Source organism: Triplophysa rosa, linkage group LG10 (assembly GCF_024868665.1).
Source record: "Triplophysa rosa linkage group LG10, Trosa_1v2, whole genome shotgun sequence".
NCBI lineage: Eukaryota > Metazoa > Chordata > Actinopteri > Cypriniformes > Nemacheilidae > Triplophysa > Triplophysa rosa.
The window spans coordinates 5,086,027-5,113,195 of record NC_079899.1 but is presented as its reverse complement, the minus strand read 5'-3'; the positions used below and the strand labels follow the sequence as shown (position 1 = coordinate 5,113,195).

At 38.3% G+C, this 27,169-nt stretch overlaps 1 protein-coding gene across 3 annotated transcripts in view; it reads left to right on the top strand.

The window, feature by feature from the left end:
- Positions 1–13,485: 13,485 nt before the first annotated feature.
- Positions 13,486–27,169, top strand: part of scaf8 (SR-related CTD-associated factor 8) — a 49,819-nt gene continuing 36,135 nt past the window's right edge. Inside the window, exons 1-3 of one of the 3 annotated variants that reach the window (XM_057343229.1) lie at positions 13,648–13,679; positions 14,632–14,715; positions 24,662–24,754. Coding sequence is in view for 1 of the 3 variants with exons in the window: in XM_057343228.1 (XP_057199211.1) it covers positions 13,650–13,679; positions 14,632–14,715 (114 nt within the window). In the remaining 2 variants the exon portion in view is untranslated. Of the gene's footprint in view, positions 13,680–14,631; positions 14,716–24,661; positions 24,755–27,169 lie in introns of those variants that run through there. The other 2 variants (XM_057343228.1, XM_057343230.1) reach the window with 2 other exon arrangements.

The following is a 27,169-nucleotide window of genomic DNA, read 5'->3' as shown; positions in this document are numbered from 1 at the left end:
CACCAAATTTGTAAAATAGCTTAATAATACAGCCTGTGACCTCCTCTGCACTTTTAGTTTTCAGTGGGAAAGCCTCACACCACTTTGTAAAGTAATCAACCATTACACAGATGTATTGATAACCATCCTCAGTTGGTGTGAGCTTTCCCACTAAATCCATCCCAACAATGTCTCATGGCTCTACCACCTGAGGATAACATTACATGTTCAATGTGGTTGCTATCAGAAGTACAAAATAATACAACTATCTCATTCACGGAAACTTACTTCAATGGGTGTATAATCAGCTTGGTTCTTAATTTGAGCTTGCTTTGACTGGCAGGCAGCACAGTGCCTGACCTAAACAGAGTCATTTAGTAGTACTAGTGTATATACACATGAAAAAGTTATTTTCTACCTACCCAATTTTTAATATCCACAGTCATGGAGGGCCAGTAAAATCGATGACTGATAGCATCTGTTGTTTTTACAATGCCACAGTGGGCACCAATTGGACTGCAGTGGAATTCTTGGAAAACCTGTTTGGCCTCTTCTTTGGAGCATAACACCTTGGCTAATGCACCCTCTCCCCGTCTTCTTATATAATACAAAACTTTGTCTATAGGCAGTAAATTTTGTTTATTAGGATACAGAATCTAAACACCAGAAGACTCATCCATGGTCTACATAATACTATCACCAAATATGCCACAGTCACACTCACCCTTTATCGTGTACTTTGCCTTTCTCAAAAGCACATATTTTTTGTTTCTTGATAAGTCATCAGGTAATGTCCCAGACTGTTTGAACTCACACAGCAAGTGGAAAGTATCTTTATCCATTTTTTTGGAATCCAGTTACCAAAATGTTTGGTTGATGGGAAGGGTTGTTAAACAGAGGCGGANAAAGAATGTTTTTGTTTGTCCTGGATGCCAAGGCCCTGCTTAGTTTTGTAATAGGATTTCTATGGACCATTTGACCAGTAAGTAATCACATAAATCTAAATTAAAAATATCTCTTTAGCCAGAATTTACAGAATAGACCCTGTGTCAGTATAACAGAAAAAGAACAACACTAATATAAAACTCATCTAACACTAAAATAACACTAATAATTACGTGCTGTTAGAAATTCATAAACTGCAGTTGACTCTGTCTGCCCATCCACCTTATCTCAGAATGTTCATGTAATCTCCAGCTCCAGTCTCACAGAATGAGTGGAGAGATGATGCCATCCCTTTGACTGATGGATGCACTCGTTCTGGCTGTGCTGCGAATGTACTCCATCTAAATTCTTTCATAGTTTTTTATGTAAAGCTGCTTTAAAACTTAAAAAAAAAGAATAATATTGATTTTTGTAATGAATGGATTCTGGTAACGCCTAGTGTGTTTATGCATGAATAAAATGGGAAAAGTTGACTCTGTGTGTGTGTGTGTGTATAAGTACTAGAAGCAAAGCGTTTTATGGGCAATATGTTTAAAATGTCAATTTTGTCGTTAGTTCTCCCTTCTCCTAAATGGCCTTTTAGTTCACAGGAAAACACCCATAAACACCTATCGCCTGCTCATTGTTCTTTTGAATTGTTGTAAGGCTCTTGACAAAAAAACCGACAAGAGTCAACACAAAACAACACCGGAGAACATTAAAAAAAAACTTTATTTGAACATTCATCGAACCACATCTGAGATTAATTGCAGTAAATATAAGTTATGAAAAGAAAAACCACAACAGCAACTAGGATCCAGTCTTGCTTGAAAATAAACGCCAAAAAAAGTGAAATGTGTTCGATTTGATTTAGTATCGTTTAGTACCATCCACGTAAGCTACACAGCAAAAACATTGCCACATGGCCACGAGAAAGCGTTTTTATAGAAGCACATGCAAAACAGTAAGCATTTTAGCCTATTATGTGAATAACATAAACAGTTGTACATCTTAACGGGGCATATATGAGCATTCGCCTTTATTACCTTAACGAAATAATTCACCAAACTAGGGAAGAGCAGATAGGACACTCCTTTCCAGTCGCTTGCGCTCAGTTCAAAAGGCCACGCCCACCGCTGAACGAACTATGAATATTCACAATAACTCCGCCCACTGCAACGGTTTTTCACGGAAACTGAATATTACACAACACCGGTTGGGTCCAATTGAGTGACAGTTCAGAGAGTAAACCCCTCCCCGTCCTCAGACAAACTCTACCTTCGCGGGCATTTTGAATCACCTTAGGAACAAGTGAAGACATCTGTTATTCGGAGAAAAAAGGTATGTTTGAGAGTTTTTAATCTATAAAACTATCACTGTACATCAGAAAATGCATAAGTATGCAAAATTCGGCGGTTCACATTAGGTTTGAAAAGTACCATTTAGCTTAGGTTAGTTAACGTTAGTCTGAATTCCCACGTTGTTATAACTTACAGCTTTTGAATATTTAAAACGTCCTTTATGGTCTACATTTCCTCTGAAATGTGTGACTTGTGTGAGTCATTTAGTTCGGTAAGTGCATCTATATTAGTTTGAGGTCAACACGCGAGCGTCGTGTCAAAAAGCAAACATCCAGCTAATCATATTTTTTAAATAAATACTACTAGTTTTCGGTCACGGAACGTAGTTTTAACAGTCTTTTTGACGAGAATGTAGTCGTTTAGACCTTAAATATGCGATTTATATATAAACATAGCGCCTCTTTGAGAATTTGTTAAGACGCTGTCGGAGATGTGAGCTTCAGGCTGTCAGCGGTCGTTCAGCACTCGTGGCTCCGCTGAGAGCAGCTTTATCTCGGCCAGTGTTTCGGGAATATGCCGTGCCTCGTATAGTGGTTAACCGTGCGATATAATTAATTTTGGGTATATGAAACGAGCAATCATTGGTCTTATTATTCTACGTGTTCCTGAGTTAGTCGAATGAGTTTAAGTGTTGTGTTAACGTTTATAATATTTTATTTTTTAAGTCTATATTTAACTTTCTGTAACGTTACTAGAGACCTAGAGCTCACAGCCTCTGGCACTTTTCTTTTTTCCCCACTGACAGGGTGCAGAATAACAGCTAATAATAATGGATAATTCTGTTCAGGAGAAAGAGGAATGGAACTTCGATGTCCTGATACCAAGCTTAAAGGTAAACTTTATTTTGGTAAAATGCAAATGTGTTTCTTTATATGTTCATTATAACCCATTGTGCTCTGGGTAGGCCAGTTTTCTTACATTCTTCTCTTCTTGTTTCTTTTCTTCTCTCTTACTCTCTTTATAGATGAACAAATTGATAAAGAAACCCTCCTGCTGGACATCCACTTCCCGAAGTGCACACCACACTGTTGTCTACTAACTCCCAGGTGAGGTCTCTCTTCAAGTTAAGGTATTGTTTGTACATTTTAATTCACAGAAATCCTACAAAGTTTGTCGCCTCCCGAAAACGGTGTCCTTTTTTCACATCCTAACGCGTGTTTATTTCCCATTTTTTAAGTAGAAAACTTGTGCATAGACTGATATTTTATCATATAAGTGCAGTTCTATCAACAAGGGTTTAGTAATATAAACTAATATAAAATATAAAATATAAACAAATGGTTCAGAGATATATTGGTAAAAAATACATTCTCTGAGTGTTTTTATGTCACATCCATAACGCAATGTATAAATAAAAATGTTTGTTAAAATCTAAAGTTATGTAATTTATTTATTGATGTTTTTTTTTTATGTTACTCGGTTTTATTGTTCATTGAGCATTAAAATATTGCATGCCTTTTATGAATTCCTTTTGTCTTGCATTTCGATCCTTAATAAAACTTCAACTTTTGATCCTTACTGTTGACTCTAGTAATTCTCTGTGATTTTATTATTATTTTCAAATATTTCGGGTTTGTTTTAAACCAGCAATGTAATTTTTAAGCAATAGTTGAGTTAAATAAAACAACCCAGCATGTTGGGTCAAAGATTTAACCCAAGCGGCTGGGTTAAAATAACCCAACGCTGGGTTTGTCCATATTTGACCCAGCGTTGGGTTACCAAAATAACCCAAATTGGGTTATTTTAACCCAGCCATTTTTTAGAGTGTTGGTAGTTTATAATTGTATAAGCTAGTCTAGCCTCTGTTCTATTTATTTATTTTTTGATACTTGTAAATTGATACTTAATTGCTAGTAAAGGAACTACATTAATAAACAACTGAAACCAAAACTTATTGTATATTTGGAAATAAAGAATTATAAAGGTATTTCTATGTTGTGCATTAATTGTTGACACGGCAATAAAATAATAATAATAAATAGGATGGCCAAAAATAATAAACAACAAATATAACAATACTAATAAATAACATGTTGGCAAAAATAACCCAACAAATTAGTTATTTCATAACCCAACAGCTGGGTTAAACTTGTAAGACAATTTATTGGGTTAAAATAACCCAACAATGGGTCGGTGCTATAGTAACCCAGCATTGGATTATTTGTTGGGTCAATTTTAACCCAACTGTTTTTAGTGAGCAGCAGTGTTGTTGAGAGCATCCTGGCCAGCTGCATTACCGTGTGGTGCGGCAACACCACAGTGATGGACCGCAAACGTCTGCAGAGAGTGGTGAAGACTGCTGAGAAGATAATCAGAACTCCACTGCCCTCTGTGCAGGACTCTCTGAGTCCACAGGAGAGCTGCCTCCATTCTTAAGGACCCCACCCAACACAGACAGTTCACACTCCTACCCTCAGGACAGAGGTATAGAAGTGTGAAATGCAGGACCTTCAGACTAAGCAACTCCTTCGCCTCTGCCATTAGACTCTTAAATGGGTAACCAGTGGACCAGCAGAGATGGGCACAAATACATCAAAAAGTATTTAGTTACAAATTACAAATACTTACTCATAAAATGTATTTAAATAAAATACAAAATACTGCTGTGAAAAATGTATTTAATTAAAATACAAGTAATTTGTAATTTGAAAATACAAAAATACAATATTTGTTTACAAGAAATCATTTAAAGTGCGAGAGTAATAGTGGATACACAGAAGAAAGAAAAGTTTTCTAAACAGCAGAACAGCAGATTTTAGCAACACACTTACATAAATATGTAGGCCTTAACGTCATTTGAATATTATTATCATTATTGATTTATCTCATTCTCCCGTGACCAAAGTCCGTTTATGAGCCACTTGGCGGCCATGTTTGCAACGCCTCTGGGCAGTTAATAGCAAGTCCACTGTCCTATCTACTTTAATGGAGGAAGGCAGATATTTTTTAAATCGCTGGCAAAAATCACAATTAATCAGCATATGTCCTATCAATGATTAAACCTGACATGAACTGTACCATAACTTGGGTTTGCTAAGTGCTTAAATGCTTAAATTGCATTAAAACCATCTTTTTGAAGATCGCTTCATCTACTGTGCATGCACAGCCTGGCAAGCGCCTCACGAGAGCCCCGCCCCAGAGAATCGTCTTATGTAGTTTAAATGGACCCAAAACTCACGCGCATGGAATCCGCGCGCGCACGCGGTATGCAAACGCGCATAATGATAACCACGCACGGAAAGCTGCTCCGCGAGGGCGCATTTAAACTCCGCGAGCGAGCAGAACAGTATCCGCAAGCGGAAAAGAATCCTCGCGCGGGCGCATTTCTGCCCCGCGAGCAAAAACTCAGTCCGCGAGCAGAGGCTTTGACGAGCGCGTGCGCGATTCTCTCTACTGTACACTTGCTCGCTCGTTGAGTTGACTTCTGAGACTTTGGAGGCGGGACAATGGCAGACTTCTCCGATCCTGTGATTGGTCACTTTTAACATGCACCTACAGTCTCCGACATGTATCTTACCCGTTGTACAGACGTCTTAATTTGGCATAACACCATACTTTTTTCCGTTTTTAAACTTGGGTTACAGTGTTATGTATGCCCTTGGCTTTGGATTTACATATTTGGCATCTTGACAGGAAGTTAGAAATAAATAGTTTGGTATGTGTATTCATAATTGCTTTTGTATTGTTAATAATTTTCATGAAATGGTTATAAAATGAGAATTAATAAATGGCTACAACAGTATAACTCAAAGCACAAGTTATTATAAATTACAATATGATGTACTCTCTAAAATTTAATTTAAATAATTTATTTGTTTTGCTTTATTTGTTTTGAAAATATTAAAACGGGCTATGCCAGTAAACAGATATTAGATAACTCAAATTTAATGACTACAGGAGACATTTAATTATATTATTATAGTATGTTTTAAATAGGTCATACATGACATGTAAGTTTAACTGCTATATTATATAGCATAATTTTTGTTGACAGATGTAAGAAATCAAAATGTCACTTGTTTAAAACACTAACACATAGCTAAGGCAAGGTAATACACTAATCATTCGGTAGTAAGACATGTAATCTGTAGGTGACTGCATGTAGGTGAGTGCATGTTAAAAGTTACCAATCAAATGCGCGGAGACCTCATTTGATTGGTAACTTTTAACACGCATTGTCCCGCCTCCAAAGTCTCAGAAGTCAACTCAACGAGCGAGCAAGTGTTGAGCAGTTGCGAGAGCATAGAGAGAATCGCGCGCGCGCTCGTCAAAACCTCTGCTCGCGGACTGAGTTTTTGCTCGGGGAGCAGAAATGCGCCCGCGCGAGGATTCTTTTCCGCTTGCGGATACTGTTCTGCTCGCTCGCGGAGTTTAAATGCGCCCTCGCGGAGCAGCTTTCCGCGCGTGTTTATCATTATGCGCGTTTGCATCGCGCGTGTGCGCGCGGATTCCATGCGCGTGAGTTTAGGGTCCATTTAAACTCCATAATCGTCAGTCAATACTGATTGACGATTGACTCGTATTACTGGAGGGCGGAGTTCCTTCGCTAGAGCGGCCATATTGAGCGTTTTATTCCCCCCATTAATTGTTATGGCAGTGGCGCATCTTGTTAATATTAATTAACCCACCCGCAATTAATCAGAATGTTATTTTTTTGTTACTTGAACCACCTGCCCGCGGAAATTACTGCGATCCGGTATCACTAGACAACGCTCGACCTGATTTTGCCAAGTGGTTGATGTCCTCAGAGTCAGGACAACATATTTTGTTGACCTAAGGACAACATTTTTATAAATAAAATCTAAACCCACACCAAACCCCAACCCAAACCATAACTTACCCCTAAAATCAGAGGGAAATGATAAGTGAAAAACAATCGTCAACATGATGTTGTCCGAAGGATATCAACCACTTGGCAAAAACAGGAGAGCCACTAGACAACACAAGTCAATCTTTAGCTAGCAGATAAATTCTAGCTATTTGCGCTAACCTTTTGTCCTATGACTTTCAGTGAATGATATCTGATAGTAGATTTTACTAGATACTTTACCTTTAAGCACTTTGAGCACAAAAGCGGTTTCTTTACTTTCTTTGCTTAAATCAAAGTACCTCGACAGTGATTGGAAAAGGTTGCTTTTGAAACACTCTTGCGACATGTTAATGTCATACGCCGATCGGTCTGCGTGCGCAGACTCGGAATAAGTCAAATGCACTTAATAACAGACAGGTCTGACTGGGTTGAAAAAAACAACCAAAACTTATAATTCAGCTAGTGGGTGGGTTACCTGGGGTGGGGAGCTTTGACGCTCATCCAGATGCACTATGATCATCCGTTCATTTTTGCTAGCATTTACAGGAACAACATTAATGTTTTGTCCTTAAATGAACACAAAATGTCTTGTTTTTAATACAACTGTTTTTAGAGTGTATATCCTTAAAAGCAAACTGCACAGTATGTTTTATAGACAAATGACAGGTGTACATCTACATCTTCTCTCAGACAAAAAGATGATTAAACCGATTTCCCTGGAAACAGTCAGGTATGCATGTAGAATCACTTTAAATCTAGCAATGAATGTCTATCTGTTTTTCTACAGCGCATCAATAACGTTGACATTTTTAAAGGTATTAAAGGTATACTTAAATATGCCTTAAAATATTACCAGTTAAAATATTTTCAGCAATTTAAAGGGATACTTCACCCAATAATGAAAATTCTGTCACCATTTACTCACCCTCAGATTGATCCAAACCTGTATACATTTCTAGAGATTATAAAGATTTCTAAAGATATTTGGAAGAATGTCAGATCTCATTCCCATTGACTCCCATAGTATTTATTTTCCCTACTATGGCAGTAAAGGGAAATGAGATGTGAAGTATCCTTTAATGGAATGAAAGATCACCAAAGTCTAGAACAGGGTTCTTTAATGTTTAATAATTTTTTTAAACTATATTTGTGTTGTGCTTGCATTTGCTGTGCCACAAGCTGTTTAGCTAAAATTATTATTGATAGCTCAAATTTTATTACATATTTCAGTATCAAAATTTGCCCCACCACTTTCGGAACAGTGGTGCCACCACTGCCTGGTGAAGTTATTGTAGGCAAGAATAAAATGACATATTTTAAAAAGTATTTAAGTATTTTAAAATACAAAATACAGTCTCTTAAAATATTTAATTACACATTACATTTTACCTTTTTTGTTAAGGAAAATACATAATACTCAAAAGTAATTAAATACGTATTTCAAATACATGTAATTAAAATACTGCCCATCTCTGTGGACCAGGCTAGTCTAATCTATCTCACAGTGTCACGACTCTGCTTTATCTTGTCATGGATTTCTTGGTCTTGTGGCAGAGTCATAGCAAAGCCTTATGTTTAGTGTGAGAAGCCATGGGGTGTTTACCTTTTTGACATTCCATGTGCTTTCTCGTGTCTTGTCATTGGCCCCGCCCCTCTCGTTTCATGTATTGCTTCCCTGCCGTGTCTAATGTTTCCCACCTGTCCTCGTTGATTACCCTTCGTTTGTCTTCCCTTTAAAATGCCCTCATGTTTCATTGTCTTGTTGCTCGGGCTCCCCATCGCTTCTCTCCAGCCGGCCACACGTCCTGTGGGCCGGGCCAAGAAGAAGAAGCCGAGGAGGGGGATGCTGAACCCTGCCCAGCTGCCAGTGAGCGCTGCCCAGTCGACGTCCCAGCCGGTGCAGCCGGGATCCAGTCCAGTGTCCAGTCCGATGTCAAGTCCGGTGCAGCCGGCGTCCAGTCCGGTGCAGCCGGCATCCCAGCTGGTGATCTAGCCGGCGTCCAGTCCGGGGTCCAGTATCGTGCCCAGAGAGGTGCAGCCGGAGCCCAGTCCTGCGTCCCAGCCGGCGCAGCAGCCGGCCTTCCAGCCGGCGTCAAGCCCTGTCCAGCCGGCGTCTAGCTCGGCCCAGCCGGCCTTCCAGCCGGCGCCCATCCTTGTCCCGCCGACGTTCAAGTCGGCGGTCCCCCCCAGGACTTCTCCCCCTAAGTCCCCCAGAACTCCGCGCCCTCAAGCACGCCCAGGGACTAGGACTGTTCCCCCCATAAGCCCTTGTCTGTCCCCACCCCCCCCACATGTTTATTATTTTTGATGTCCCACCCTAGTCCTGTTGTTGTTCTGTCATATTTGCCCTTGATTTTGTTTTCATTATTTTGCCTTGTTTTGTCTGTCACCCAGTCGGTCTTGTCTCGCTAGTCTGCCCCTTGGTGAGCACCTGGAGGTGCTCATTAAAGGGGGGGCTTCTGTCACGACTCTGCTTTATCTTGTCATGGATTTCTTGGTCTTGTGGCAGAGTCGTGGCAAAGCCTTATGTTTAGTGTGAGAAGCCATGGGGTATTTACCTTTTTGACATTCCATGTGCTTTCTCGTGTCTTGTCATTGGCCCCGCCCCTCTCGTTTCATGTATTGCTTCCCTGCCGTGTCTAATGTTTCCCACCTGCCCTCGTTGATTACCCTTCGTTTGTCTTCCCTTTAAAATGCCCTCATGTTTCATTGTCTTGTTGCTCGGTCATTGTATATGGTGTCTTTGATTGCGTTCCATGTTCTGATGTTCCCCGTATGCCTGTGCCTCTTGTTGCTGTTTGGTCTGCCATAGTAAGTGTTTAGTTTAGTCCTTGTCAAGTGTGTTACTTTAGTGTTAGTTAGTTTACGTCCCTTTTTCTTATATTATTATCTTGTTCTCGTTTACACCCCATCGTGGGTTTTTGTTTTGTGTTTTGTATAATAAACTCTCTGTTAACCCCTTCAATCCCGCCTGCCTGCAGTTGGGTTCTCCTCGCTACTCATGACACACAGGATAAGTGGACTGAATTACTTCATCTTAATTGGCACATTTGTTAATGTAACTGCTGCTACTGCACTAATACCACTATCATTGCATACGTTTTAATATTTAGAACTTTTTTATTATCACTGCATTATCTGTCAGTGCTACTGCTGCTGCTATTACCATTGTGTATTTTGCACATAAATCAGTACACTACATTTGTCCTATAGATGCACATAGTGTATATTTTATATTCCATAGTGTATATTTTATAGTTTATGTTAGTTTAATTCACTCCTACAGCATAGTCTCAGTTTTATTTAGTTTATCTAGTTTTATTTAGTTTATTTATTATGTTTGTGTGTGTTGCACTTGTTCTGGCATTCAATGTGGACAGCAAAGTAAGAATTTCATTGTACAGGGATACTTGTCCGCCATACTTGTTTTGACAATAAACACTGAAACTTGAATCTCGAATTCTTCTAAATTAAGAATGGAATGTAATATGAATTCCCCATTTTAAAGGGATAGTTCATCCAAAAATGAAACTTATGTCATGAATTACTCACTGTAGTTGTTTCAAACCTGTGTAAATTTCTTTGTTTGGTTGAACACAGAGAAAGATATTTGGACGAACCAAACAGTTCTTGGACCTGACTACCATAGTAGGACAAGGACAAATTACAATTGTAGTCAAAAGTGCCCCAGAACTGTTTGCTGTCTCACATTCTTCAAAATGTCTTCTTTTGTGTTCAACAGAACAAAAAAAGATAAAGTAATTTTTCCTACTATGGTAGTCAGTGGGGTCCAAGAACAGTTTGGTTACAAGCATTGTTCCAAATATTTTTCTCTTTGTTCATCGGGACAAAGAAATTTATACAGATTTGGAAAAACTCGAAGGTGAGTAATTTTTATTTTTTGGGTCAACTATCCCTTTAGCTCAACAACCCTCCCTTTAACTTCCACAACCGGCAACGCACGCAGTCACCAAGCGAAATGTTTAAACAATTGTGTATATTGTGTTGAAAAGGGTAAATTAAATAGAAACAATGAAAAATGACAATATAAGAGTTTTTCAGAATGATCAATGTAAACACAATATACTGTGTATATATTATATATATACAGGTGCTGGTCATATAATTAGAATATCATCAAAAAGTTGATTTATTTCACTAATTCCATTCAAAAAGTGAAACTTGTATATTATATTCATTCATTACACACAAACTGATATATTTCAAATGTTTATTTCTTTTAATTTTATGATTATAACTGACAACTAATGAAAATCCCAAATTCAGTATCTCAGAAAATTAGAATATTACTTAAGACCAATACAAAGAAAGGATTTTTAGAAATCTTGGCCAACTGAAAAGTATGAAGATGAAAAGTATGAGCATGTACAGCACTCAATACTTAGTTGGGGCTCCTTTTGCCTGAATTACTGCAGCAATGCGGCGTTGCATGGAGTCGATCAGTCTGTGGCACTGCTCAGGTGTTGTGAGAGCCCAGGTTGCTCTGATAGTGGCCTTCAGCTCTTCTGCATTGTTGGTTCTGGCATATCGCATCTTCCTCTTCACAATACCCCATAGATTTTCTATGTTGTTAAGGTCAGGCGAGTTTGCTGGCCAATTAAGAACAAGGATACCATGGTCCTTAAACCAGGTACTGGTAGCTTTGGCACTGTGTGCAGGTGCCAAGTCCTGTTGGAAAATAAAATCTGCATCTTCATAAAGTTGGTCGGCAGCAGGAAGCATCAGAAGCGTCTCGCCTGGGCTAAAGACAAAAAGGACTGGACTGCTGCTGAGTGGTCCAAAGTTATGTTCTCTGATGAAAATAAATTTTGCATTTCCTTTGGAAATCAGGGTCCCAGAGTCTGGAGGAAGAGAGGAGAGGCACAGGATCCACGTTGCTTGAGGTCCAGTGTAAAGTTTCCACAGTCAGTGATGGTTTGGGGTGCCATGTCATCTGCTGGTGTTGGTCCACTGTGTTTTCTGATGTCCAAGGTCAACGCAGCCGTATACCAGGAAGTTTTAGAGCACTTCATGCTTCCTGCTGCTGACCAACTTTATGGAGATGCAGATTTCATTTTCCAACAGGACTTGGCACCTGCACACAGTGCCAAAGCTACCAGTACCTGGTTTAAGGACCATGGTATCCCTGTTCTTAATTGGCCAGCAAACCTGACCTTAACCCCATAGAAAATCTATGGGGTATTGTGAAGAGGAAGATGCGATATGCCAGACCCAACAATGCAGAAGAGCTGAAGGCCACTATCAGAGCAACCTGGCCTCTCATAACACATGAGCAGTGCCACAGACTGATCGACTCCATGCCACGCCGCATTGCTGCAGTAATTCAGGCAAAAGGAGCCCCAACTAAGTATTGAGTGCTGTACATGCTCATACTTTTCATGTTCATACTTTTCAGTTGGCCAAGATTTCTAATAATCCTTTCTTTGTATTGGTCTTAATTAATATTCTAATTTTCTGAGATACTGAATTTGGGATTTTCATTAGTTGTCAGTTATAATCATCAAATTAAAAGAAATAAACATTTGAAATATATCAGTCTGTGTGTAATGAATGAATATAATATACAAGTTTCACTTTTTGAACGGAATTAGTGAAATAAATCAACTTTTTGATGATATTCTAATTATATGACCAGCACCTGTATATACAGTATATATATATATATAGCCTACAAACAATTTTTGGGGAGAAATCAGTGGCGGATGGTCAATAAAGGGCACCGCCCCACCAAATCATCCAGAGAAGAAGACTGTTAAACATAAGTTAAACATACTGTATATTATAATTGCTAAATAATTTAGAAATAAACAGATTTATTCACAGTCAAGGTAGTTGTGTTAGCATTCATTTAAAGATTTTAAATTACATTTGGTTAATTTCTGTGACAATACATATATTCTACGTGCGGGTCGCCGGACAAACGAGTTATTTAGGTAGTGGTACACAAACTTTTGGCAGGCAGGTGATTCCGACTCCATGAAGGCTGCATGTCTATAAAAGGATCCACTAGAGGGCGTATATGCATTTTGAGATTTTGATTAAATATTATGACGGACATTAAAAAAAAGAATGACTCACACGGACAACATTTATAATAAACACTTAAATGTTCCATAAAAAATAAATACTGCTATTTTTTATTTCATAGCGAGTTTGAAGTGTGTTCTTTGAAACATTAGAATCGTCTCTTTTAAACTTTATATCGCCATTCAAAAAATAATAGGCAAATATGCCGTAATGAAAACATAAATATGCGGAGTTTATATTAAACACAACAAGGTGAGCCTGTGTATATTTTTAACCGACTACAGAGGTAAACTGGGTCGATGGCTAGTCTATTGTTCATTTCTCCAACCCACTGAATCTTGAGTCAATTCTGTTCCCGGAGCGGTTTCTGATTCGGTCTGTTTGTCTGTTCACGTTGTCAGCCATATTAGCGCCCTCCTCCATCTCCAACACCGTTAACTAGAAGACATGCATACATCTGGTCGGCTGTAAGGACAAACTGGATAAGCGTTTACATCTCTTTTGAAGAACAATCTCGAAACTACAAAATGGAGGCAGTTAAGGCGTTTAACGGCGAGGTTTGTTTGCTATTTATGTGTTCGTAGACACGCCTGACTCGAGTGTAGGCCACGTTGTGGTCAAGCCGGGTTCATGGTGCACATATTAGACTATTTCACTTTTAAAAGTGGATCATTTGATTGCTAGTTTTTCAAGATCGAAAAAGTTAATCCTGTATTATCTTAATGAAGTTGGCTGGGCCTTTCGTTTTTTCAACCGAAAAACGAAACATGTTGACAACGCTAAACGCTAGTTAGCCATTACATAAACATTAAACACTGTGTGGTAATCATTGCATACCTATAACTCACTTAATCTTGTATTGTGAAATCGTGGTTAAACTAAATGTTTTAAGTTACGTCTTACACGGTAACTTATTTCAGATCTGGTGAATTTCCTACGTAAACACCGTTTTAGAGCGTCGAAGGCCTGCGTTAGCAGCAACATAAGCCGAAACTGCTCCCTCGCAACGCACATATAATTCCAAAAATACTGTATTGGTTACCGCCTTTGTATTTTACAGCTGGCTTGCTAACGGTCACAAACGAGAAGCCAACAAACGAGTAGCCGAGCTAGTCATTGTTTATACCCTAGATTTAGTTTTTTGTAGACCTCATTTGTTAACTAGTTAATTCAGACCCCGTGCTGCATCATCTAATCTGATTGATAGCCTGCTGAATCTGTTCTTTAATTCTGCGTGACATTTGAAATAGGAAATATACTTAAATTTTAGTTCCACTGTAATTTGTTATTGTCTCCTTATGATATCTAATGTATTTTTCACAACATTGCTCCAGTAAAACATTTTTATAATTGCCTTATGTATAAAAAAGACTGAATCAGTGAATACAGATCCACAAGAGTAAATGAATAGGAATATGTGAATGTCTCGAAATATCTTTAAAATGACTCTAAAGGTCACATCATTGCATACAATGGTAAACAAAAATATTTTTCCACATTATTTTTCAGTTGTACTCGTTGAATGAATACAAGCCACCAATCTCCAAAGCAAAGATGACCCAGATAACAAAATCAGCAATTAAAGCGATAAAGGTAAGTTTGAAAACAAGGTAACATTATGGACACGATTGGCAAGTTAAACCATTTAAAATATTTGCTGGTTTCACCACAAAATTAAGATTCTCTTACAGACCATTTTGCAAGATGTAACAACACTGGTCCAGAAGAACTTCCTGTTTACTTGTATAGTTAATTTTTTATTTTACATGCATAATTAAGTCTTAAAGATATTTGTTTAACATTTTGACTCAGTCCTTGTTTTTAAAGGGATACCCCACCCAAAAATGAAAATTCTGTCATCATTTAATCACCCTCCTCAATGTGTTCCAAACCAGTATACATTTATTTTTCTTGAACACAAAGAAAGATATCTGGAAAAATGTTAGCAACTAACTGACATTTCTGGGGCATCATTGACTAACATAGTAGGAAAACTTACTGTATTCTTTTTTTGTTCTGTTGAACACAAAATTAGATATTTTGAAGAATTTTGGAAAACACACAGTTCTGGGACACTTTTGTCAACCATTTTAATTTTTCGTACTATGGTAGTCAGTGATGAACATTTTTACTGATATCTTTCTTTGTGTTCAACAGAAAAAAATAAAGGTATACAGTTTTGGAACAAATTCAGTACAGAATTTTCATTTTTGGGTGGAGTATCCTTTTCAACCTCTGTGTATTGTTTGCAACTTTCCAAAATTACTCAATTACGCCATCCTAAGCACTATTCGAACAGGACTACTTTTCCGAAGGACGTTTGAGTTACAACTCTTAACCCACATCGTCTGTGAATTATTTTATTTATTTTTTTATGTACCGATTTGCATGGGACTAGATCTCTGTGGTAATACAGAGGTGTTAATCGCTGCATCTCAATTCGCATATTATCCATCTTAAATAGGATTATTACATCCCAAATCATAGTATGCTGAAATGAGTATTAGGGCTGGGTGGTATATCGGGTTTTGGCGATATATCAGTATGTTTCCCAAAGTGATGCGGGATGAGCCCATATCATTTATATCGATATGGTTTGATGTAGTGTTGGCTGATATTCTCTACAGTCAGATCGTTCTATCGCCAGCCTGTGGATCGCCGATACACAATAGTATCGAGGGGTGGGGCAATTTACGCATTTATCTATGACAAGCTGGAGCTTACGTGGCTAGAAAATGCTCATGTGTGACTGAAATTAGCATTCTATCAGAGTGTAAGTTCAGTGCAGTTGGCAACATTGTGACTTCCCACCGCAACCTTTTAAACGAGAGAAAGTAAACTTGCTGTAAGTCAATATCATTAATCCAAATGCATCATTGATGCCCGCTTGCGGTGTTCTTACTTGATTGGCAAACGGGAACAACTCGTGTGCTGGTTTTAAACCCTCACGCGCATAGCAATTCCTGCAAGGAAAAGTCCGAGCCGCGCGCGCATCACAAGCTCTCTCGTGCACGGAAGACTCAAACCCCGCACATTACAAACTCTCTGGCGCGAGGAAAAGCCAGAGCCGCGCTCATTACAAGCTCTCTCGTGCGTGGAAAACTCAAACCCCGCACATTATAAACTCTGTCTGGTGTGAGGAAAAGCATAAGCCGTAAGCTCTCTTGCACGAAGAAATGCGCAATGCACATTTGTAATATTAATTTGCAACATATATTGGCAAACAGCCAACTATCGTCTAAGGAATCAGCTATCGCCGATATGTCTGAGTATCGTCGATACACGATAGTATCGTCAATCGGAACAACTCTAGTTTGATGCCACCCAAAGCTGTCCTCTCAACGCGTGGTCACGTTGGACTTTGAGCACATTTTAGCGCATTAAGCAGCTCTATGCATTTTAAGACGTACCTCATAAGCTTAATGTTTAGTATATGCCGGCTTTTATTTAAATGAAGTAGACATGTGCCCGGTTAACCGCGGTTACCACCAAATCCTGCTGAAACCGTGCTAGCTGCGATAATGCAAGGTATCGTTTATTTTATTGATGCGTAGCTTGTCCGTGAAGCACGGCTCTGGGATCAGTAGAAATGCTGCTCGATCTAAAAGCAGTGTGAGTTTGAGTTGCTTATAACGTGCATTTGAAAAAGCAACACCTGTCAAACATGATCATTATAAATATACTTTATTATCATGAAAATACCTGATGAGGCTTGAGGATCAGTGATAAAAACATGTCCTTAGGCATTTTCTACTACTACTAGTGTGTTATGGTCTTCTTCTGCAGTGCGTATTTGGAGTTTCTGCACGAGAGCGCCCTCTGGCTTTCAGATGCACTTCACTCACAAGTTAATAAATCACGTGATATATATTTTCGGTTAACCGGGCATATGTCTAAAATGAAGCAATAAATGTATATTACTGCTGTCAACAGAACATTTGAAATAAAAACATGTGGCTCACAGAGATCTCACTTCTTCAAACAGATCAGCGCCGTCAGTCTGTTTGAATGGATTTAAGCGGTACAGACAAGCACCAGTGAAAGTATTTCCTGCAAAGTTTAATAAATATGAATAAATAATCTGCATTGTTTACTATTTGATTACATTTATAGTAGCATTGTGTGCTGTAAGTGACAGAGAGACCAATTTATTAGTGTTTAATTTGAGAGGAAATAATGTTTTTATATTCTATTTTTATAGTTTAATTTGGTTATATGCTATATGCAGCTGTATATTTTTAAACAGAAAGAAAAACTCTACTTTTACATTTTTGATCATAAACTGTTTGAACAAAGGGGATTGTGACATCTTAAATGAGGCCTTGAATTGCAAGTATACGATTATTTCATATATCGGATGTATATTGTATATCGACATTGATTCCAAAAATACAGAGAAAAGATTTTGTCAATATCGCCCAGCCCTACTTAGTATGGTCTAATGTTTCCAGTGAAAATTTGAAGTGTAGATTCATGAACACTCAAATGGCTGATATTACCCACAACACACCGTGAGAGGGTGGAGTTTAGTGACGCTTCACTGCATTAATAAAATGAAATAAGAGATGCTTCCCTGAAATAATAAATGAAGATGCAAAACCCTCTAAAAGCCACCTCATCATGTTGAGTGAATGCTGTCCACGTATAGTATACGTTACTCAAATAATTTTGCTTCAAACCCCGCTAAATACCGCACTCTGCCCGGCCTGAAATATCTGGTATTGAAAATGTAGAAGCCTGGTAAAAAAAGTTTTTTGTCTGAAGAAAATAAAAGGGTTTTGCATCTGAACTTTTCAAATATTAGTATAGAGTAAACCTTACATTTGAAATAATAAATGCAAAGAAGAGCTGTACACTGCAAAAAATAACTTCAGGGCTTGACATTAAGCATTGTCATGTGGTTGTCCTTCAGACAAGTAAATTTGACATTCACTTGTCCGAGTACAAAAATTACTTGTCCAAAGATAAAAAAAAAAGATATTTCATTTGAATTATAATATAATGTAATCAATATAATTGTTTCGGATTTAGATTGGTCACGTTTGCTTCTAAGCATTTTAACTAGTGTCCGCTTTGGCCGCCTGAATTTGGTTATAGGCCTACTCTCCGTGACTGCTATAAAACAAAGGCAAGCAGTAATTATTATTAGTGTTAAGGCTGTAAATTAACTTTTTTTGCACATAGCACTGGTGCTAGAGAGGTTTAAAGTTTGGTAGCACAGGCAGAAATGTACAAGTGTAGTTCAACATGAATAGGCAGATAACTGACAAAAGACATTCATGTTACATACAGATGGATAAATTAGGGTCATATCATTTTTAGATTACGTAAATTTGTTTTAATATTTCTAAGTTCTGTGTTTTTCCTTTTTTACTATACAATAGTGGTATATTTGTCCACATAAATTACTGTAGGTTACTATAGTATTTACTATAGTAAACTGCAGTAAAATTCCTACTATATTGTTTTTTAACTTTACTATAGTATACAGTGTTTATCAATTTACTACAAGGGCACTTCAATTTTCAATAGTACACTACAGTATTTTTTGTCTGAGTGTTCAATTTAACGGGACTTTATTTTGACGGGTCTTTGGGAAGACGCTTGTTTGCAGATAGCTTCACTCAAACTGTAAAACACTCGTAAAATAAACTCTCAGAGCACCTCTGGAGATGAAGATCATGTGTTCATATCCTCATACAGTGCAGACGCAGATAAATCCTCGACCATCACTCGTGTTGTATGTTAAACTGCACATAATTCACTCAGACACGCAGAACAGCCAGATGACATTAAATAACAGGATTCCGCGTCTGCGTGGACTCAGTGCGGTGCGCCATTGATTATTGTCACACACAAACAAGCACAACCACGACAAACACGCAGCTCTGTCTAATGCATATATTCTTATTATTCTACATATATGTCGCACTGTTATTTTCTTCAAGTTACTTGTCCGGTCGGGCAAGTAAAATTCTCTCTCACTTGCCCATACAAAGCATTTCCTTGTCCCGGACAAGCGGACAAGCGTTAACGTCGAGCCCTGAACTTTCTTACTTAGTCTTTTTTTCTTGTTTTCCAGTAAAAATGTCTAAACTTTCTTGAATCAAGAAGCATTCTCTTGATGAGCAAACTGACCTAAGAAAATAAGTCAAGATTATTTTTCTCACCCCATTGGCAGATTTTTTTTGCTTGTTTTAAGCACAAATTCACTGAAATGTCATATTTTTTGACTAAAAACCAGACTTATTTTCTTAGGTCAGTTTGCTCATCAAGAAAATGCATCTTGATTCAAGAATGTTTAGACATTTCTACTGGAAAACAAGAAAAAAAGACTAAGTAAGAATGTTTTTTTGCAGTGTATGTTGGTGTTTGTTATAGTTAACGTCACAGTGGAGTCTAGGCAACAATGGCCTCTTCTGTTTTTGTGTTAGTGTGTCCCTGTGCGTGCATACTGTTTTGCTACTCGCTAAACTGTATATACTTTTCCATGACAAAAACAGTACATACGTTAAATGCATAGTATAAGTAGGCGAAATGGGACGCAGCAAGTGTCTGCTTTGTAGCTTTGACTGTTTTAGAATATCACATACATGCATGAAGTACAATATACGAGCATCTGTAAGGACTTCATTTGTAGTTCTCATTAGCCAAAACACGCTTGGAAAAGATTTTGTCTGAAATAAAAAGACATTGGCATTCGGACAGGATTCAATTTCTCAGGGTGTTGCTTACTGTATATTAAGTACAAACTTTTATTAACTAACATTCTCTTGTGCAATCGTCCTGTCAATGATTGCGCTGTTTCATTGTCGTTATAGGACTCGCTACTTTGTGCTTTTCAAAAAGCGCTGTTAACAAATACAAACCCGATTCCAAAAAAGTTGGGACACTGTACAAATTGTGAATAAAAAAGGAATGCAATAATTTACGAATCTAATAAACTTATATTTTATTCACAATAGAATATAGATAACATATCAAATGTTGAAAGTCAGACATTTTGAAATGTCATGCCAAATATTGGCTCATTTTGGATTTCATGAGAGCTACACATTCCAAAAAAGTTGGGACAGGTAGCAATAAGAGGCCGGAAAAGTTAAATGTACATATAAGGAACAGCTGGAGGACCAATTTGCAACTTATTAGGTCAATTGGCAACATGATTGGGTATAAAAAGAGCCTCTCAGAGTGGCAGTGTCTCTCAGAAGTCAAGATGGGCAGAGGATCACCAATTCCCCCAATGCTGCGGCGAAAAATAGTGGAGCAATATCAGAAAGGAGTTTCTCAGAGAAAAATTGCAAAGAGTTTGAAGTTATCATCATCTACAGTGCATAATATCATCCAAAGATTCAGAGAATCTGGAACAATCTCTGTGCGTAAGGGTCAAGGCCGGAAAACCATACTGGATGCCCGTGATCTTCGGGCCCTTAGACGGCACTGCATCACATACAGGAATGCTACTGTAATGGAAATCACAACATGGGCTCAGGAATACTTCCAGAAAACATTGTCGGTGAACACAATCCACCGTGCCATTCGCCGTTGCCGGCTAAAACTCTATAGGTCAAAAAAGAAGCCATATCTAAACATGATCCAGAAGCGCAGGCGTTTTCTCTGGGCCAAGGCTCATTTAAAATGGACTGTGGCAAAGTGGAAAACTGTTCTGTGGTCAGACGAATCAAAATTTGAAGTTCTTTTTGGAAAACTGGGACGCCATGTCATCCGGACTAAAGAGGACAAGGACAACCCAAGTTGTTATCAGCGCTCAGTTCAGAAGCCTGCATCTCTGATGGTATGGGGTTGCATGAGTGCGTGTGGCATGGGCAGCTTACACATCTGGAAAGGCACCATCAATGCTGAAAGGTATATCCAAGTTCTAGAACAACATATGCTCCCATCCAGACGTCGTCTCTTTCAGGGAAGACCTTGCATTTTCCAACATGACAATGCCAGACCACATACTGCATCAATTACAACATCATGGCTGCGTAGAAGAAGGATCCGGGTACTGAAATGGCCAGCCTGCAGTCCAGATCTTTCACCCATAGAAAACATTTGGCGCATCATAAAGAGGAAGATGCGACAAAGAAGACCTAAGACAGTCGAGCAACTAGAAGCCTGTATTAGACAAGAATGGGACAACATTCCTATTCCTAAACTTGAGCAACTTGTCTCCTCAGTCCCCAGACGTTTGCAGACTGTTATAAAAAGAAGAGGGGATGCCACACAGTGGTAAACATGGCCTTGTCCCAACTTTTTTGAGATGTGTTGATGCCATGAAATTTAAAATCAACTTATTTTTCCCTTAAAATGATACATTCTCTCAGTTTAAACATTTGATATGTCATCTATGTTGTATTCTGAATAAAATATTGAAATTTGAAACTTCCACATCATTGTATTCTGTTTTTATTCACAATTTGTACAGTGTCCCAACTTTTTTGGAATCGGGTTTGTATAAACAATGCTGTATAAAGTAGATGCGTCTTATTTTTTAACTGCGAAGCTTGTGCTGTATTAAGCTAACGTGCCTGAACTGATATCTGCACAGCTCGCGCTGCATAAGAATAAGTGGCTGACTTTATAACTGTGCAGCTCGTTGTTCTTTTCTCATTCTTGATCATTTGTTGCACTGCCTGTTGTAGAACAGTGGTTCTGAAATATCACACGATTATCATACCGTGAACATTTGCTTGTCTGTGGTAGTATTAAATAAATAAATAAATAAAACTCTCCTGCACATACACAGCATCTTTTCCACTTACTTGGATTCATGACTTGCTCCACTCACACACTGCCATGTATATATGTGTATATATATATACAGGGCCAAAACAGGGCTGAAAGCTGTCAAGCTACCTGAAGGAGGTGGTCTGAGTGCGGTTGCACTCGAAGGGTGCAGCGCATTCCGCATCCTGTATGAAAGGTGCATTAGGCACTAATTTTACTAGCTATGCAGTGTGATTTGACGCTGCCTGTCATGCGCTTGTATTTATGATTGCCAGCATCAGAGTGTTCCAGGGCTGCACAATGCGACATGTATGCTACGAAAAAACCGTCTTTTTTTGTGTGAAGTGTGTTTGTCTTTGTTCTTGTTATTGTGGGACTATAAAGGACATTTTTGTAGGATCAATTGAAAGAAATGCAATATAATATGCATAACTATGTGTTCAGAGGGGTATAAAAGACCTTACATAATGAAGCGTTATGTTTTTCTTAACTTGGAATGAGATATTTCTATCTACGTACTGCGCGGGCCCCCTTAGATGGAATGTCAAATGTTGACATGTTGCCAGGTTGATTCTACAGAGCCCTAAACAGACAAACTGCTCTACAGAACGTGTTTCGTATATACGTTATCTCATTCGGGAAAGAAGCGAACACGTGACAACATCTTAATCCTCTCACAGCCTCCGTAGTGCTTCAAAAGGGAGGGGGTGGAGTGAGTGGTTGGTTGCAATTCTCAAGCTCACCACTAGATGCTCAAAAATAGACACAGCACCTTTAATCAATGTCGCACCGCTACATTCACTTTTGTACCGTTGTTTTATCTGAGTGAATGAGTTGCACAATTAAACGTACTACACGAGTGGCAGTTGTGTATTTGTATGGGTCTCACTCTATGGGGACATGAAAATAAGCCCACCAAAATAAGTCTGTTTAACCTGAACACCATGTAAAAATACTATAGTGTACTATAGTATATATACAAAATATTATGAGTAGAACAGTCTTTTTTTTTTTTTTCCGGAAACTTTAACTGAATTGCCACAACTTCAAAATGTGCTTCAAAGCATGGGTGTTGTCAGATATAAGCTCTGGGGCACAGGCCTCCCATTACTTGTGGCTTTTTTTCTTGAAAGCCTTCTTTTGACATATCCATCTAAATAATCATCTTCATTTATTATTGTCAACTGCATTTTGTGCATGTTGACTGTATTTCTAGTTCTTTTTGGTCAAAACTTCATACAACATTTGCTGCACTGCAAACTATCCAGTATGTATCTGTCGCGGGTTCGCTATATTGAGGAAGGAAGAGGACGAGGTTGGTGGGACTGACACGAGCTTTATTGCTTTGCCACACGAGAAAACAAAAGTCCATTCATACAACACATAAATCCACAGCTTTTCCTTCAGCCTGGCTTGAGACGATAATAATCCAGCAAAGTCCTTCGTTCTTTCCTCCGAGGTTCCGTGACCGTGGCAGCCCTTGTGCAATCCTTCTCTCTCTCCCCATTGAGCGTCTCCTGTGTCTTTATATATTGTCTCCCCGCGCCCTTACTGGAATGAGACACAGGTGTTGGTTGTTTGTATTTACTCCACTCACTTACTGCTTGTCTCCCAGCTCTCTCTCCTGCCGCAGACCTCGCTAAACCACGCCCCCCTCGCCACAGTATCATATTAATCCTTTGACTAAAATCCTAACTTAATCACAATCATATTTAATACATTTAAAAACAGGATGAAATTGCTCGGTGGGGCGGATGTGGCCCGTAGGCCGTAGTTTGCCCACCTCTAGTTTATATATTATTGTTTTATCAGTTTCTCTAAATTAGGGCTGTCACGATTATGAAATTTGATTGACGATTAATTGTCTAATAAATCATTGCGATTAATTGTCTGTTTTAGGGCTTTGGCGATTATGGCGATTAATTGTCTGTTTTTGAGCTTTGACATTTAATTCTCATGCATTTTTGATTCAGCGATTGAAACGACCATATTGTTCTGAATACAAGACTATGTTTTTTTCTTGGAAATACATCGGAAAAAATTGGGTCATCATATATTTAAGGTTTAGGCTTTTACCTGTCAATAATACAACCTCCAAATACTTGTAAATTTAGTAAATTTATCAGGTGTGAATTGAAGCCACCATTAAAATACTATCAGTCATAGAAAAGCTTCTAGTCTGTTTTTTTCTCACTTGCAAGACTACAATAAAATTTAACTTGTGTGTTAGCGAAATTTTGGTAGACTGGTTTTCACACTGAGATTTGCTTAAATAATATCAAATTGTACTGCAGGTAATTTGTATATGTTTTTTTTTTTTTTAAGTGATTGTGTTGTGGTGGTACATTTTACAAGTATTACCATGCTTAAGTAACAATATATACACTAAAATATGCAATATGCAGATGCACTACAGCTCCCCCTAGTGTCTTCTATAGAGATGTGCAATAATCGCGATGATCTGAAACCATCGCGATGAGGTCAAACAATCGCGATGAGACGATTATTCAATAATCGTGACAGCCCTACTCTAAATTGCAAACTGCTGCTGCTATGATTTTGTTGGACATTCACAAGGAGAAATTTTGATAATCAGCAAGTGTGACTGAATGCATATTCCAGTTTGGCCAAGAAATTTACTGTTGGTGTGTCACTAGAATCAATCACAAAGAATATTCTAAGTGTATTATTCTGTGCTTGATCAGGGCGGTTTGTGGGATATTACCATTGTTGCATACTTGGTATATTGAACTCCTTATAATTTGGTTGTTTTTCTGTGAATAACATCTCTTTCCCCTTCCCTCAGCAGCTCTCCCAGCTCCCCCAAAGCACTGAATGTCAAGCAGGAGGATGGGGCGAGAGAGTTTCAAAGAGATAAGGGAACCCCTAACCAGCTTAGGTAGGAGATGGGCTGTTTCAAAAGAGGATGGAAGAAGCCAAATGAGAAATTACTCAAAACGCTCTTTCATATAGGCAGCAGTTTAGGGGGGCCTGTAAGGTTCCCAAGCATCACTCCTTCAGTGTCATCACACCTGTACTTATGCATTTCAGGTGCAGTGTGATGATAGTTGAAGAGTAAAAAACTGTTTTGAGTAGAAATGCTTGGGTTTATGTCTGCAGGATTTTTTGTCTCTTGGTAATACATGCCAGCTTTTGTATAAAAGGTTTATCTGAAAATATATTCTATCTTGACAGCGGCTAGAATTTATATTATAGTTTGCATTTAACCAAGTGACAAGCCAAGTGACATACTTGAACATGGCATGTTTCTGAGAAAGGTGTGTTTGTGGTAAACATAAATATCACTAGATTTAAAGATTTACCTCATGAATGCTACTAAACGATGAAAGTATGTTTTTGTCGTCCAGGCGGTAAAGAATGCCCAAAGTATTTTTTCTTTACTTTTCATTTTTTAGTTGTCCCAAAGGTATTCAATTCTTGATAAAAACTTTGAGTTACATTTTTTTTAGTATAGTTGCATATCCTGTTTTGGGCAAAATATTTCTATTAGTGCATCTCTAAATAAGCCCATAATGTTGCGAATAGTTAACTAAGCCAGGACTTAAGAATTGTTTTCTAATTGAGAATTTTTTTCTTCCATTTTGATATGATTTAATTTGGATTTAGAGCTTGTTGGAAGCTAATGTTGCCATTAAATTTAAGACTTTGAAGAAACATCACACTTTAGATGATCTTTCTACAGGTTTTCCTGGATATAAATATATTTGATTGTTGCAGTGTAGCTTTGTGAGTTTCTTACTGAATGCTGCTTTTCCATTGTTGGACGAAACTGTTCTCCTTGCTTAACTCTTCCATTTCTTGCCATTCTGGCTCAGCCTGTCCAGATGTTTAATTTTTCATGGCTGATAAAAAAGCTTTTTGGAATATAACACCATGCTAGAGTTTACAGACGCTGCAAGATGGAAATGCGAGCGTTATCGAGGATGATCCGATATTTCTGTTTTTAGGATTCATTTTTTTTTACCCATACTTTTTCTTTTTTCACTTTTTAGGTAGCCATGCTCAGAATTCTGGGCCAGGAACTTTTTGTAATCATGTTGTGTGGCTGTGTCCACCGACGTGGCTGAAAACGCTGGCTGCAGGCACATACGAGCTGAGCATTCTACCCCAAGTTGTTCAACTCTGGGTGTCTGGTCGAACACTGGGGCTGAGCGTGAAATAAACGTTTACTCTCGGAGCTGAGTGCATGTAAGCTGATTATGTATTTGAAATGCGTCGTCTTCCATTGTAAACAATTAAAAAACATGCCGGCCACAGGCAGAAACGCCTTGGTGGACACAGTCCCTACTGTTCTTTACCATTCTTAAAACTGTTTGGCCTGATGGTAGAAAAGTAGTTTATTAAGGTAGTGCAGGCGTTCTGCAAAAATGTTTTGCTTCCCAGTTGTACTTTGTGAACAAACAATATTACTATTACAGTATTACAGTTATTTGAAAATCTGGAATCTGCAAAAAATCTAAATGTTGAGAAAATCGCCTTTTGAGTTGTCCATCAGTAGGAAATAAAATTTTAGAATTTTATTTTCAGTAGGAAATAAAAAATATCTTTATGGATCTTTATTTAATATCCTAATGATTTTTGGCATTAAAGAAATTCCAATCATTTTAACCCATACCATGTTTTGTTATACCAAATATACCCGTGCTCATTTTGACTGGTTTTGTGGTCCAGGGTCACATATGTGATGCGACCTAGGAAAATCCGTCAGATGTTGCGCTGGGACGTTTTCAGGAATATCCAAACATATAGCTCGATTGTCAGTTTTTTGTCATAATTGGGTTTCGTTAAAGTCACCATGAAACGGAAGTTGCGATTGACTTCTTTTCCGTATCGTGACGTATATCTGAGTGAAACGGTTTCTGAAAATTAAAATGTAGGGCGGGACTTTATTTTGCCATTCCCTTTGATTGGTTTGTTGTAGGGATGTGCGAGACTAATCGTCTTGTCATTTAAACGGTAAGCTCCTACTAGTTGACATTGAAAACAACAGTCGATTACACGAAAAAATTACACAAAATGTTATAATTTAAATGACTTTCATTTTAATGTTTCGTTTAAAAACCTTTTAAATTACACACTATTAATTTTAGGTCAGATCTAGCATGCGTTTCCTTTGTGCCAATTGCAGCACGCTCAGAAATGGCCACTTGAAAGACTAGTTGTTGGGGGTGTTTTGAAGGAGGAAAACGGGTAGGTTTTACGCAAACTATGTCATATCAAAGTGGCATAATAATCATTTCACTGGAGCCATGTGTAACCATACTGTTTGCCGCGATGCGGAAAATGCGGACGG